The sequence below is a fragment of the Artemia sp. Qi Xiang Cuo genome, chromosome 3 (assembly GCF_049724085.1).
Source record: "Artemia sp. Qi Xiang Cuo chromosome 3, ASM4972408v1, whole genome shotgun sequence".
In the NCBI taxonomy this organism is placed as follows: Eukaryota; Metazoa; Arthropoda; class Branchiopoda; order Anostraca; family Artemiidae; genus Artemia; species Artemia sp. Qi Xiang Cuo.
Window position 1 is genome coordinate 17913562 of NC_142796.1, and position 15824 is coordinate 17929385.

General features: G+C 37.1%; 2 protein-coding genes across 2 annotated transcripts in view; one reads left to right on the forward strand and one right to left on the reverse strand.

Moving 5' to 3' along the window:
* Window positions 1-15824, forward strand: part of LOC148953822 (uncharacterized) — a 129438-nt gene that overhangs the window by 84382 nt on the left and 29232 nt on the right. Inside the window, exon 5 of the mRNA XM_089086832.1 lies at window positions 15262-15417. Coding sequence (XP_088942958.1) covers window positions 15262-15417 — 156 coding nt within the window. The remainder of the gene's footprint in view (window positions 1-15261; window positions 15418-15824) is intronic.
* The window catches only part of LOC148953823 (uncharacterized), a 140058-nt gene that overhangs the window by 80952 nt on the left and 43282 nt on the right, over window positions 1-15824 (reverse strand). The window lies entirely within an intron of this gene.

Here is a 15824-nt window from a genome sequence, read left to right on the forward strand (position 1 = left end):
GCCTGAATGGTGGAAATCCACTAGCTCAGTATTGGGGTCTTAGTCCACCAGCCTGAATGGTGGAAATCCACAGGTTTACCTTTTTACAGTTACATTCTCTTGATTTTTCGAAGTTCATTTTGAATTTCTGTCGTGAAATGCAAGAGTTGGAATATTTCAGTAGTGTTTTGTTGTGCTTTACCTTGTCACAGTTACATTCTGTTGATTTTCATAGTTCATTTTGAATTTCTTTCATTGAAATGCAAGAGTTGGAATATTTCAGTAGTGTTTTGTTGTGCTTTACCTTGTCACAGTTACATTCTCTTAATTTTTCAAAGTTCATTTTGAATTTCTTTCGTGAAATGCAAGAATTGGAATATTTCAGTAGTGTCTTGTCGTGGTTTACCTTGTCAAAGCTACATTCTCATGATTTTTAAAAGTTCATTTTGAATTTATGTCGTGAAATGCAAGAGTTGGAATATTTCAGTAGTGACTTGTTGTGCTTTACCCTGTCACATTTACAGTCTCTTGATTTTTCGAAGTTAATTTTGAATTTTTGTAGTGAAATGCAAGAGTTGGAAAATTGGGATCTTAGTCCACCAGCCTGAATGGTGGAAATCCACTAGCTCAGTATTGGGGTCTTAGTCCACCAGCCTGAATGGTGGAAATCCACAAGCTCAGCATTGGGGTCCCAGTCCACCAGCCTGAAAGGTGGAAATTCACTAGCTCAGAATTGGGGTCTTAGTCCACCAGCCTGAATGATGGAAATCCACTAGCTCAGTATTGGGGTCTTAGGCCACAAGCCTGAATGGTGGAAATCCACTAGCTCAGTATTGGGGTCTCAGTCCACCAGCCTGAATGGTTGAAATTCACTAGCTCAGAATTAGGGTCTTAGTCCACCAGCCTGAATGGTGGAAATTCACTAGTTCAGAATTGGGGTTTTAGTCCACCAGCCTGAATTGTGGAAATTCACTAGCTCAGAATTGGGGTCTTAGTCAGTGTTCAGATTGGAGCGTTGGGGTCTGACTATCTGGGCTTTATTTGTCAAGGCCTGAATGCTAAGCGACGGACATGAGCTCGATTGGGAGCCCCATTGTGAAAATGGAAAACAAAAAACAAAAATATATTGTTGGTATGTGTGTAGAGCATGGCATGGTTACCGCTAGGGCAACAGTCTAACCGTTGACGGTTTTAGGTATCCGTGAATAAGTTCTAAGGCAAGAGTGCAAGTTGGGACAAATTTTTGGAGGTGCCCGCCTCACCTGCTCAGAGTCTCAGGCAAGTAACCCTAAATTTGAAAAAGTGGAAATTGGCTCAGATTTTCTAAACTGAGCTGAGACAATGAATAGATACTATTGGGAAAGTGATTGGAGACGCTGGGCATCCGTGAACAAGTGCTAAATTGAGAGAGGAATTTGGGACAATATTTGGGGGCGCTCACCCGCCCAGAGTCTCCGGCAGGTGACCCAAAAATTCAAAAAACACACAGAGACGACAGACACAAAGAGACGAATCACACACAGACAGGACAAACACACAGAAACGACACATAGAGACGACACATGCACAGAGACGATACACACACACACAGAGTCAACGCACACAGAGAGACGAGACACACCCACAGAAATGACAAACACAAATAGAGACGACACACACAAAGAGACGTCACACACACACAGATACGAAACACACATAGAGACGACACACACATAGTATATATATATATATATATATATATATATATATATATATATATATATATATATATATATATATATATATATATATATATGTATGTATGTATGTATGTATGTATATATATATATAGATATATATATATAGTCAGACATATAAGACGCACCGAGATAGATTGCAGACACAGAAATATAAAGATATATAGATATAGATATAGATATAGATATATATATATATATATATATATATATATATATATATATATATATATATATATATATATATATATATATATATATATATATATATATATATATATATATATATATATATATATATATATATATGTATATATATATATATATATATATATATATATATATATATATATATGTGTGTGTTTTATTTCTCTCTCACTTTCTTTGCCTGTTTATCTGGCGGGGTGATTGCTCATCCCAGTATCTGTCTTTATCGATGTGTATTTGTATGTGTTTTTGTCTCTCTCACTCTCTAACCCAGTTTGTCTGGGTGGGTGCCTGTTTGTTCCAGTGTCTGTCTATGTCGGTTTGCATGTTCGAATCTATTATTTGTATGTGTTACTCACTCTCTCTGTATGTGTGTCTGTTAACCTTTCTCAGTTTCTAATAAAATTTCTAGGGTACGCTAGCAGACTCATAGAGCTTTTATTAGAAACTGAGATAGGTTAACTTATACACATACAGAGAGAGTGAGAAACACATACAAATAAATAGATTCGAACATGCAAACCAACAAAAACAGACACTGTAACAAGCAGGCACACACCCAGAAACACTGGCTTAGAGAGTGAGAGAGACAAAAACACATACAAATATATAGATTCAGACATACATACCGACAAAGACAGGCGCTGGAATGAGCAATCACCCGGCCAGTTACACAGGCAAACACTGGCACACACCCAGAAACACTGGCTTAGAGAGTGAAAGAGACAAAAACACAAATACAAATATATAGATTCAGACATATCAATCAACAAAGACATGATGGGGAGAAGTAAACACACGTCTAGACACATAGGCAAAGAGAGTGAGAGAGACAAAAACAAATACAACTATAAAGATTCAAACATTTAAACCGACAAAGACAGGCACTGAGATAAGCAAACACCCGCCCAGACACACAACCGAAGATAGTGAGAGAGACAAAAACAAATATAAATATATAGATTCAGACATAGAAACCAACAAAGACAGGCACTGAGATAAGAAAACACCTTTCCAGAAACAAAGCCAAAGAGAGTAATAGAGACAAAAACAAAAACAACTATATAGATTCAATCATAGAAATCGGCAAAGACAAACACGAGGACAAGCCAACACCCTCCCAGACACATAGGCAAAGAGAGTGAGAGAGACAAAAACGCATACAAATACATAGATTCAGACACACAAACCGACTAAGACAGACTAACACATACAAACACATAGGTTAAGATATACAAACCGACAAAGATAGGCAATGGGATACGGAAACATCCGCCCACACACACACAGGTAAAGAGAGTGAGAGTATAGATTCAGACGTAAAAAAACGACAAAAACAGACACTGAGAGAAGAGAATGAAGGCAAAGAGAGTGGAAGAGATAAAAGCACATGCAAATATATAGATTCAGACATACAAACCAAAAAAAAGACAGGCATAAAGACAGGAATTGAGATAAGCAAACACCCGCCCAGACACATAAGCACTGGAAGTGAGAGAGACAAAAACACATATAAATACATAGATTCTGACATACAAACCGACATAGACAGGCACTGAGATAAGCAAACACCCGCTCAGACACATAGACCCAGAGAGTGAGAGAGACAAGAACAAATACAACTATATTTTTTCGATCATACAAACCGACAAAGACATGCATTGGGACAAGCAAACACCCGCCCATACACACAGGCAAAGACAGTGAGAATATGGATTCAGACGTACGAAGCTGCAAAGACAGGGACTAGGAGAAGGAAACACCCACCCAGATACATATAGATTCAAACATAAAAATTGACAAAGACGGGCACTGAGATACGCAAACACCCGTCTAGACGCGCCAAGAAACATAGGCAAAGATAGTGAGAGTAAAGATTCAGACGTACAAACCGACAAAGACAAACATTGGGAGAAGCAAACATCTACCCAGATACACAGGCAAAGAGAGTAAGAGAGACAAAAACACATACAAATACATAGATTAAGACATACAAACCGACAAAGACAGGCACTGGGACAAGCAAAAATCCGCCCAGAAACACAGGCAAAAAAAGTGAGTGTATCAATCCAGACGTAAAAACCGACAAAGACAGAAACTGAGAAAAGCAAACTCCCACCCAGATTCACAAGTAAAAAGAGCGAGAGTATAGATTCAAACGTAAAAACCGACAAAAACAGACACTGAGGGAAGCAAACACCTACCCAGATAAACATGCAAAGAGGGTGAGAGAGTCAAAAACACATACAAATACATAGATTCAGACATGCAAACTGACAAAGGCAGGCACTGGGAGAAGCAAACATCTGCCCAGACACATAGCCAAAGAGAGTGAGAGGAATAAAAAAAACACATACAAATACATAGATTCAGACTTACAAACCAACAAAGACAGGCATTGAGACAAGCAAACACTCGCCCAGACATGCAAGCAAAGGAAGTGAGAGAGACAAAAACGCATATGAATATATAGATTCAGACATACAAACCGACAAAGACAGCCAGTGAGATAAACAATTCTGGATCTGAGTTTAGTATCCCATTGTTTAAATACCAGTTACGCATTCCTAAGCAAATTTATTTAGTTTACGCAAATGTTATAACTTTCATCTTAAAACAATTCTGAGCGTAGCATCCCATTCTTTAATTACCAGCGAGGTATTCCTAAGCATACCAGTCTTGACTAAAAGAAATGATCCAGAAAATAGGTGTTGCCTCAGAAACCAGTCTGGTTGCATTACACAATGAAAATCACTCCTTACATTTGAATCCGATTACTAATCAAGTTACCGTATATGGAGTACCCTCTGTATCACCTCTCTATGATTGGCCCCAAAAAATGGGTGCTGCCCTAGAAACCCGTCTGCTAAGGCATATACCGGTCGTGATAATAGATGAATGACCGTGGTAAGCCAATGTATCCGTGAAACTGCACTGTATATTCATGCCTCAGGCGTAAATTCTGTGGTGCCTATTAGCATGCTACTAAAGTTTTTATTATTAATAAATATACGCAACTTACGAATTAAATTACGTAACGAACTTCTATATTCATATATATTTAATACGTATCTTAGGGGGTTTGCCCCCTAGTCAATACCTTGCTCTTTACGCTAAAGTTCGGATTTTGTTCCATTTCTTTAAAAATGAACCCTTAATCATAAAGGCCGTTAATTAGAATAAATAGCTCTTATGAAAGTACTGAAAAATCTTTAGCTTAAAGAGCGAGGTATTGACTAGGGGGTGAACCCAATCATATACGTAATATTTTCGGTTCGTTTTAAGTTTTGATGCTGCTCCTTACTTTCAGTTGAAAAACTTGTTTTTTTATTTATTTAATTTCTGATCTTTTTTTAAATAATTCAGCGAAATCCGACACCCCCTTCATAGCAAAGTGCCTTCCTCCATGAAAACTTCCTCGATGGAAAGATCCTACCATACAACCCCAGACCCACCCCACCCCCCCCCCTACTACCATAAAAAATCCCCCCTGAAAACATATGTAGGCTATACTTCTCAATAACCAATACTATATGTTAACATTGGGTAAAGTTCATAACTTTCAGCCCTCCCCCCGGGGGCTTCGGGGGATTAAGTCATCCTAAAAGACATAATTATCATCTTTTTAACCAGGCTATCTCAAAATTTCGATCAGGTGACTATGGGAATAAAATGAGCATGGGAGGGGGCCTAGTTGCCCTCCATTTTTTTGGTCACTTAAAACGGGCACTAGAACTTTTAATTTCCGTTCCAATGAGTCTTCCCACGATATTCTAAGACCACTGGGTCGATACAATCACCCATGGGAAAAAAAAAACAACAAATAAACACGCATCCGTGATCTTTCTTCTGGCAAAAAAATGCAAAATTCCAGGTTTTTATAGATAGGAGCTTGAAACCTCTACAGTAGGGTTTTTTGATGCGCTAGATATGATGGTGTGATTTTCATTTAGGTTCTATAACTTTAAGGGGGTCTTTCCCCCTTTTTCGAAAATCAGCCAAATTTTCTCAGGCACGTAACTTTTGATGGGTAGGACTAAACTTGATGAAAGTTGTATATTTGAATTCAGCATTGAAATCTGATTCTTTTGATGTATCTATTGGTATCAAAATCTCGTTTCCTAGAGTTTCGGTTACTATTGAGCCGGGTCGCTCAATACTTACAGTTCGTTACCGCGAACTGTTTGATTCCAAATATATAAAATTCATTAAGTCAAGTATTACCAATTAAAAGTTACGAGCCTGAGAATGTTTGCCTGCTTTTCGAAAAAGGGGGGGCCAGGGCCGTATCCAGGATTCTTTTTTTTTTGGGGGGGGGGGGGGTTTAACAAATCAATTTTTTTCGGGGGGGGGGGGTAGAAAAAAAACTTTAAAAACGGATTAAAAAAAAATTTATATTCATATTTGTTACGTTTTTAAGAGTCGGGAAAGCATTTCAGGGGGGAGGGTTCAAACCACCTAAACCCCATTGATACGGCTTTGGGGGAAATATACCCCTAAGTCAAGGAATCTTATTGAAAATTGTACCATCAGATTCTGCGTATCAGGAAACCCCATTGTAGGGTTTTCAAGCTCCCATCTTTAAAAATGTGGATTTTGTATTTTTTGCCACAAGAAAGACCACGGACGCGTGTTTATTTTATTTTTTCTTTGATCTACTTAGGAGCGATCGTATCGAACCATTAGTCCTAGAAAATTAGGAGAGGGCTCATTTGAACGAAAATCACCAGTTTATGTGCCCTTTTTCAAGTGACCAATAAATTACAGGGCATCTAGCCCCCTCCCACGCCCTTTTTCCCCATGTCCTCTAATCAAAACTTTGAGATAGTCATTTTATTCAGTCCCAGAGCCCCCGAAGGAAGGGCCGCAAGTTATGAAATTTGCCCATTGTTGGGAAGTACGCCAGCATTTTTCAGGGGGGGGATTTTCTGTGGATCGATTTTCTACGGGGAGAATTTCTCATTCAGATGGAAGTTTCTGGGGTGAACCTTCCAGGGGAAGTTTTATACCGGGGAAATTAGCCGGAACTCATATATGAAGTTCGTTTTATTTGTCTCACTCTCTCTTTGGCGACCCCATTTTACATTGGCGATGCTCTGGGGGAATTGTCAAGGGGATATTTTGAGCTGAATTGGAATTCTCTGGGACATTTTTACGTGGGGGGAATTTCCCATTGGAGAAATTCTTCATGGCGGAATTATCACCAGGAAATGACCCCATGAGGAAATTTTCCGCGGGAAAAACCCATTGGGGGGGGGGGAGGGCTCCCGGGAAAAAAAAATTCACGCATGGGGATTCTGCTATGACCTGAAAAATGATCAGAAATTAAAATAAAAAACAAGTCTTTCTTCAAATGAATTCCCCCCATTTTCTGGGGGGAATTTGCAGCGAGGATGGAATTATCCAGGGGTAATTTCCTGGGGGGGGGGGGAATTTTAAGGTGAAGGAGCTTTCTATGGAGTTATTTTATGGGAGGATTAATCACGGAGGGGAGGGGGATGATTTCCTAGGAATATCTGAAAAAAGGATTAGATATTAAATGAAAAAGTACAAGTTTGTTCTATTGAAAGTAAGGAGGAATAATAAAACTTAAAACGAACAAAAATTAATCCATACATGAAAGGGCCCACCATCCATCTATACCCCACTCTCTAAGCTAAAGTTCGACCTTTTGTCCCAATTCTTTAGGAACGATTCATGAAACACAAGGGCCGTGTTACTTGTGCAATTAAAATCAGAACCTTATTAAAAGTACTTCAAAAACTTTAGCATGAAGAGAGGGGTATTGAGAAGGGGGCAGCCCCCCACCTCATATACGAAATAATTTCTGTTTGTTTTAAGTTTTGATGTTGGTCCTTACTTTCAGTAGAAAAAACTTTTTTTCATTTAATATGTGTAAGGGCTTGAAACCTCTACAATAGAGTTCTGTTATATACTGATTTCGATGGCGTAATTTTCATTACTTTTGGGCTGCTCACCCAAACCCCTTTTGGGCTGCTTTTCCCATTTTGAAAGTTGCTCACATTTTCTCAGGCTCGTAACTTCTTCAATAAATTTTGTATATTTTAAATCACCATATAAAGCTGTTTATTTGTTGCATCATTGTTATCACAACTCTTTTTTTTTTAGTTTCGGTTGCTATTAGCTCGAATTGCACCAGTTTGCTACCACAAACTGTTTGATATCTTCATTGTTTTGACAATCCTTACTTAGAATGCTACCTTAACAAGTTAAGTAATCCATTCAGCAGCGTCGTTAATAGCCAAAATGTGGGGGGGGGGAAGAGATTTTACCGACTGTTTTTGTCAATATAATTAGCATAATGTCCGTTTCGAATACAATACGTAAAATTACTGCACGAGTCGGTAAAACCGCGGCATTTACCAACCGAGATTTAGATTTCGGTACATATCATGACACTATTTTAATGCTAATTATTTAACCAAATAGGAAGTTGTGGTGCCATCCGTAAAATGATGGCAGGAGTCGGTAAAATCGTGGCGCAAAGTTCTGCAATTGAAACGTTGTTTGTGAAACTAATAGTAAGGTCCACTCAATGAGTACCTGGTCTAGACCCCGGCGCTGCGCCGGCGGATCGACCGAACGCCGCCGACGAGTGGCCCGGTCGAACGCCGCCGAAGTGTCGTAACGCCGCCGGCGCGCCAAAGGCGCGCCGCCGCTGACAAAGGCGGCGGCGTTCAGTCGACTTTAAATTAATTTAGCGGCAATTCTTTATTGCGTCAACCGCAAAGTCGGAGCTTTTCCTTCTCGTGTGGTTTACTATTTCGATTTATCTGATTAGAAATCAAGCAGTGCTTGCACTATTCCCGAATTTTCGGGTATTTCCCCGAAAATCTATGCGTCACCCCGAAAAAAATTTCAAGTCCTATCAAGATGGTATCCATAGGGGGGGCAGAGGGAGTTATTATATTTAAGTGATAGTACCTTGATTTTTTTATTGAAAGCAGGGATGCCAAAAAATTTAAAAGTTGACAAAAATTAACAAGATTTCCGTGAGTTATACTTGATACAGCACTTACATGGTTTTATCGTCCAAAGGGAAAGGGACATATGCGTCCAACCCGTTTTTTTTTTCTTATTTATGAATCGGGTTTAATTTGAAAACATTCATTCATAAGGACGAGGCAGATTCACAGTAAAACGAATTGGTGTGATGAAAGCGATATCGACATCCCCACCTAACGTTGCGCTCGAGTGACAATGACGCCCTTGGTCCAGTGCCCAAGTTACATTAAAAGGCCAGGTCATAATAAAAGTTTTCAATTTGGGAGGTTCAAGGAGGAGTCTTTGACAGTCTTATGACCTCAGGGTACTAGATGTTGCAATGTTCTTACATATCTACAGTGGTTTAAAAATTCGATCACCCCACAAATGATTACCAAAAATATGCACTAATATAACAAATGTAACATTTGGAATATTATAACACTTTTTTCAAAGCTTTGAAGAAAAGCAAAAAAGGCTAAATACCCCTAACTACGCTTGAAAGCTATTTTAAAAAGAAACTCTGTAGAGATTTCCATGGAATGACCACAGCAGAAGCTTTGAGCCTGGGTGGGAATCTCAGAGGAGTCTTTTGAGTATTTTGACCACAGGTGACTTATTGTTGCGACTTTCTTAAATTTGGTAATTTTTGTGAGCATTTGGAAAGCAAAGCTTACACTCAATATCTGATACTAAGTGTCCTAACATTTTGCTTGGATTAAAAGTGACGAACTAGGATGAAAATCGCAACATCTTCCTGGAGCTACTTCAGTCTGCATATTATTTCATTTAATTACATTTAGAACGGATGAGCTTTTCATTTTTTACCAGAAAATAGCTGGCATTTAATTTTTCTTCATACAGACATTAAGTGTTTTTTTTTTTCATTGTAATTGAAGTGTTCTCATGTATAGTGTTCATCATGTATTTTTCAATTTGATAAATTTACTCCTTTTAGATGCAGTTTAAAATTAGACTGATATTAGGTATTTATCAATTTATAATTTGGAATGAATCCCCAAAGGAAAAAAAACGAATAATATCCAAAAGAGCAGCCAAAAGCAATAAAAATGCAGCAGTTCAGCCTTAGCCTACATGACATATATTCTATAAAGAAAACAAAAAACTTTAAAGTGTATTTTTTTAAAATTATTATCAAAAACAGTTTTTAATACAAGAAGAATTTATAGGAATCCAAAAGAGCAAAAAAAAAAACAATCAATATCAAAGTCGCCCGTTTCAAAGGCTTTTAGGGTGGAAAAAAAAATATAGTCAAAGGGCCTTATTAAAAAATTAAGTTTCTAAGTTCAAAGTTATATTCAAAGTTTTTACCCAGATAACTGACGAATTTTGTGATACGGTATTTGAAGTTGTATATGCAGTAATGCTCGATGAAAAAAAACTACTAATTTTGATAATTATTTATGTTAAGAATACATAACTAATAGATAATTCAACTCCTCGTATTATGCAAGGGTTCTAAAACGCCACATTAATTTCGTTTCTATCACATTTCTACTTCTCTTGATGAATAACGAAGAAGAACAGTTTCCAGCCAGCGACTTGTGAATTTTTGAACTCATGAATAGGCTCGAATCTTGTAAATTTAAGCTGTGATTTGAGAAAGACTGATGAAAACATTAATGCTTGCGGTCAACAATGATCACCATCTTACCGCCGACATCTTACCGGCGGCGCGGCGTGCTGTTTTTGGCCCCGCCGCCGCCGGTCTTCCCTCATCGGCGCGGCGCCGGGGTCTAACCTGGTCCATCAGAAAGAATGCGCAAAGGGTATGGAACATACATAATAAATGATTTAGATAGAATGCGGACAATATAACAAGTCTTGGCACATGTCAAAAGACTTGCCCTCCCTAATTAACCAAGTATTTTATAAAACAACCATGTATATTGAGGTGAGGGGTTGCCCACTTTAAAAAACTGTGTATAACAGGGGATAAGCCCCTTGTGTGGCGGACAGAGAATATGGTATAGCAGAAGTGTGCAAAGTATGGAGCAAATAGTTGCGGCGTGATGAAGTAGTAGCACTCCGGGCTGTACAGTAGGTGACAGAATGAGCAACCCCTTGCGTAGATGAGGATAAGATTCTGTCACTATTAAACATTAATTAATTAATATGACATGGGATGAATGCTATTAAGAGGTTCTAAGATTATTAATGATGAATCTAGAAAGGAAGGAATGCATATCATGATTATCCAGTTGGGTAATGAGTCGTTAATGATACGGGTATTCAGGCAGTCTTTAAGATTAATTATTGGTGTTGAATTAATTAAATTTACCATAAGCCGCATCTCCGTAACTAGGCATTAAATTGTCACGTCTCAATGTTCTCTGACAACCTTGATGTTATTTAACATTTTCAAAGCATCCCAGAAACTAAATTACCAAAAGGTAGCCAAGTGGTTAGAGGAAAAGTGGCTCAGTAGTATTAGGGAGAGAAACTAAACACCCACGGATAAGGACATATTCTTACAAAATCGTTCCCCATGCTTTTCACATGAAAATTTACTTCTATGTAAGGGGTAAATTGACCATCTACTGGCATGGCTGTAGCAACTCAAAGGCACAGCCGTTCCTAGGGCTGGTGGTGTCCAAGGAAAAATTAATTACACTGCCCCTCCCGGCTCAAATATAAGGAAAAATTAGAATAAAAGTGGACAGCCCCCAGCCATGGCACTCCTCCCAACCATGGTACCAGGGGCAGCTACCCCGATCCCCTATTGAACGGCTCTGTTCAATGGGCGCTAATGTAAACATTTGATGACGTTTTCTTTTTGCTCAACTGAACTTTATAACCCATTCAATTGAGTTCACCCTCTCAATAGATTACTCTAAGTAAGGGATATATCCAGGATTTCTATTCGGGGGAGGGAAGGTTGTTTTATTTGGGATGGGGGGTACAAAACAAATTAAGAACACATCAAAAATTTGTTTATGTGAATTTTCGTTACATTTTTACTAGTCAGACAAATATTTAGTGGGGGAAGCAAACCCCTAACTCCCCTGGATAAATCTGTGGTTTTATCTCATTTTCTCACCTGCGGAAATAATTGGAAGACGGGTCTTTTTTACTATGTCTTGGGTATCTGGAAAAACTTTTCTTGAATAACTAATTGGTTTTTAACAATAGTTGGAAAAGGCGATAAAATCATTTTAAGTTTTTTCGCTTTTCTGTAAAATTTAACATGTGCATCACAGAGGCTTTTGAGGTAACACGAGTGAACTAAGTTTCGTCGAAAATTGCCAGCAAAAGAGGCCTTTACTTCTGTAGGCTAGCCTTCAGAAAATTTAACTTCTCAGCAGTATTCTTTTATCTGCATTCAATTCTGTGCCGCTGTTGGCTTTATTGCTCTGTCGATTAGTTTTGTTGCTGGATATCTTTTGCAAAATTCAAACAGAACTTTGGAACGTTTAAATTTCTTCATCTATCAAGCGAGTACAAAATACTTTTGAAATTATTTTTTATTTTACTTTTAAAGTCATTCCGTCGGTAATAACTTAGTCTTGTTTTCTTATATATTAAAAACAAGCTGCTAAGGGGATCCTTAAATCAACGGTTATATAAATATATTATACATATATATATATATATATATATACATATATATATATATATATATATATATATATATATATATATATATATATATATATATATATATATATATATATATATGTATAATATATTTATATAATATATATGTATAATATTTATATATATATATATATATATATATATATATATATATATATATATATATATATATATATATATATATATATATATATATATTACACCAAGCAACATCAGTCTATCGAAACATATTCAATTGCGTTGGGCCCGAGCTCTGTAGGTGCGTAAGATTTAGAAACAGTTCGTGGTAACGAATTGTAAGTAAAAAGCGACCCGGCTCAATGGTAACCTAAACTAAAAAAAACGGAATTTTAATACCAATAGATACATCAAAAGAATAGAAGTTTTGCTGATTTCAAATATATAAGTTCCATCAAGTTTCGTCTTACATATCAAAAGTTACGAGCCTGAGCAAATTTGCTTTATTTTCGAAAAAAGGGGGAAACACTCCCCCTCTAAAAGTCATGGAATCTTAATGAAGATCACACCATCAAATTCAGCGCATTAGAGAACCCCTGCTGTATAGGTTTTAACTCCTATCTGCAAAAATGTGCAATTTGTAATTTTTTTTTTCCAGAAGAGTAAGATTACAAGAGAGATTGTAAGATTACAGAGAACTAGCACTTTACTGAAAATACAAAAGCCAAGTATAAAAAACAAGAAAAGCCTATTGATTTAGGAGTCAAAAGTCAATACGTCTTCTCACAACAACAGACTAATCTATAACGCTTTTCGTAGTCTCACAGGAGCTGTGATATCAGTAACTGTCAGTATACAATTAAAATTACCTTCAAAACTTAGGCATAAAAATAATTAGTTTGCAGTCATCAAACACCATAAAAAATAATAGATTGATTTATCGGGTAACATCTTGGTCTCACCTAGTATATGCGTTTTTTTTTGTTTGTTTGTTTTTTTTCCCAGGGGTGATCGTATCGACTCAGTGGTCTTAGAATGTTGAAAAAGGGCTCATTCGAACGGAAATTAAAAGTTCTAGTGCCCTTTTTAAGTGACCAAACCCATTGGAGGACAACTAGGCCCCATCCCACGCTCATCTTTTCCCAAAGTCACCCGATCAAAATTTTGAGATAGACATTTTGTTCAGCATAGTCGAAAAATTCAATAACTATGTCTTCGAGGATGACTTAATCCCCCAGGGGAAAGGCTGCAAGTTATGAACTTTGCCCATTGTTTACATATAGTATTGGTTATTGGGAAGTATACAGACGTTTTCAGGGGGATTCTTCTGCTGTGGGGGGGAGGGGGTTGAGGGGAGGGGGTTTCGTGGGAGGATCTTTCCACGGAAGAATGTTTCATGGGGGAAGAGAATTTTTCCATGAAGGGGCCGCCGTATTTCCCAGTATTATTTAAAAAACGATCAGAAATTAAATATAAAAAATAAGTTTTTTCAACTGAAAGTAAACTCATTAAAACTTAGAACGAACAGAAATTATTATGTATATGTGGGGGTTTGCCCCCTCGTCAATACCTAATTCTTTACGCTAAAGTTATTTTTTTCCTACTTTCAAAAGAGCTATTTATTCTAATTAAACAGCCTTCGTGACTCAGGGGTCATTCTGAAAGAATTGGAACAAAATTCGTACTTTAGCGTAAAGAGCGAGGAATTGACGAGGGGGCGAACACCCTAATATACATAATAATCTCTGTTCGTTTTAAATTTTAATGCTGCTCCTTACTTTCAGTTGAAAAAACTTGTTTTTTTTTTATTTAATTAGCATCAGGATGGACCATTTAGAAAGATCAAAGGACAAAATGTTTGTGTTGCTTTTTTGCATGATCGCAATTATAGAGATTTATAAGAAAATCAGAATTTTAAAAATAAATAAGCAAGATGAATAAATTTATTCTGAAGATGATAGAATAACTGCATTTCGGGATGATGTTTATGATGTCAATAAATAATGAAACGAAATTTTTCATTACATGGCTGAAAAATCAAAAGAAGAAGGTTGACATATGCAGGGAGGGGCCTTGGGTCTCACTCACAGAAAATATTATAGTTTCTTGAATTCCTAGACAGTTCTTTTTCGAAATATCCAACAAAACTTGGGTACTTACTTATTATAGCGACCACACCAAAGAATTGAAGATAGGTTATTATGAAAAATACCAAAATATGATGAAAATATATGCTTTACTAACAAAATTATGAAAAATACAACAGAGAATTATGGAAAGCAGGCCGCTCAGAACGCATTACATTAAATATCCAACCTAACCGCCTCTTTATGTTAACTCTTTTATTAAAATATACCTGTATAGTAGTTTATCTCGCTCAGGCTAAGCTGATTATCTCCGAGTGGACACAGACAACCGGTTTCATTACAGATCAAGAGCAAACTGTAGTCACTACAACACTTAAGTAGAAAAAATAGTTTTTTAATCCCCCCTTCCTTCAAAAAATCTTGGTTACGCGCCTGGAAATGTTATATACAAAAATGAAACGCTATTAAAGCTGATTCTTTGAGCTTTATGATGCTTAGACTACAATTTAATATTTTTAAGAGAGTAGCTCTGCCTTGAGAACCCTTCTTTTATCCCAGTAGTCGTCCCAAGGGACCCCTTTTAAATCCTTTTTCCCTTGTGGATTTAATTTTCATTAATTTCGGCTGTGAACTAAAAAGAAGAGTTTGTATTTAATTCTTTATCGTTACAGGTTGATGACATGAAATACAAGATTGAGAACTGGGGGATACAGCGATCTCTTCGATCTAATAGCTTCTATATATTCCAGTACGGATACAGGATGTATATGAGAATATATCCCAGACAAAATGGAAAAAATCTATTTATTCATGTTGGACTGACTAAGGTAATTTCTAAAAGGTTGTAAAGATGCTAATGAGAAACAGAAAGTTTAATTTTAAACAAATATTTTGGTTCAAAAGAATTGCTCCTTTTACTTGATTCGATCTCGATCGATCTTCATTAAAATAAAGTAGATTTCACGCTCTTTTTAGTGGCTGAAATTTAACATAGAAACAACAGCTAAACATGGGCGGCTGGCATGGGCTCTAACATTTTATTGGAGGGGATGGGGGGCAAAAGGGGTCTACATCAGGAGAGTCCAGGCACATGGGCTATGTCCACACTTCAGTTTTCTAGTACTTTCATTATTTAATATATATTGAAACTACTGTTGGTTTGGGTTATTATGCAAATTGTTGGCGTATCCAACAGTGTTATTACAGTAACGTATTCATTAGTGCTATACTAATC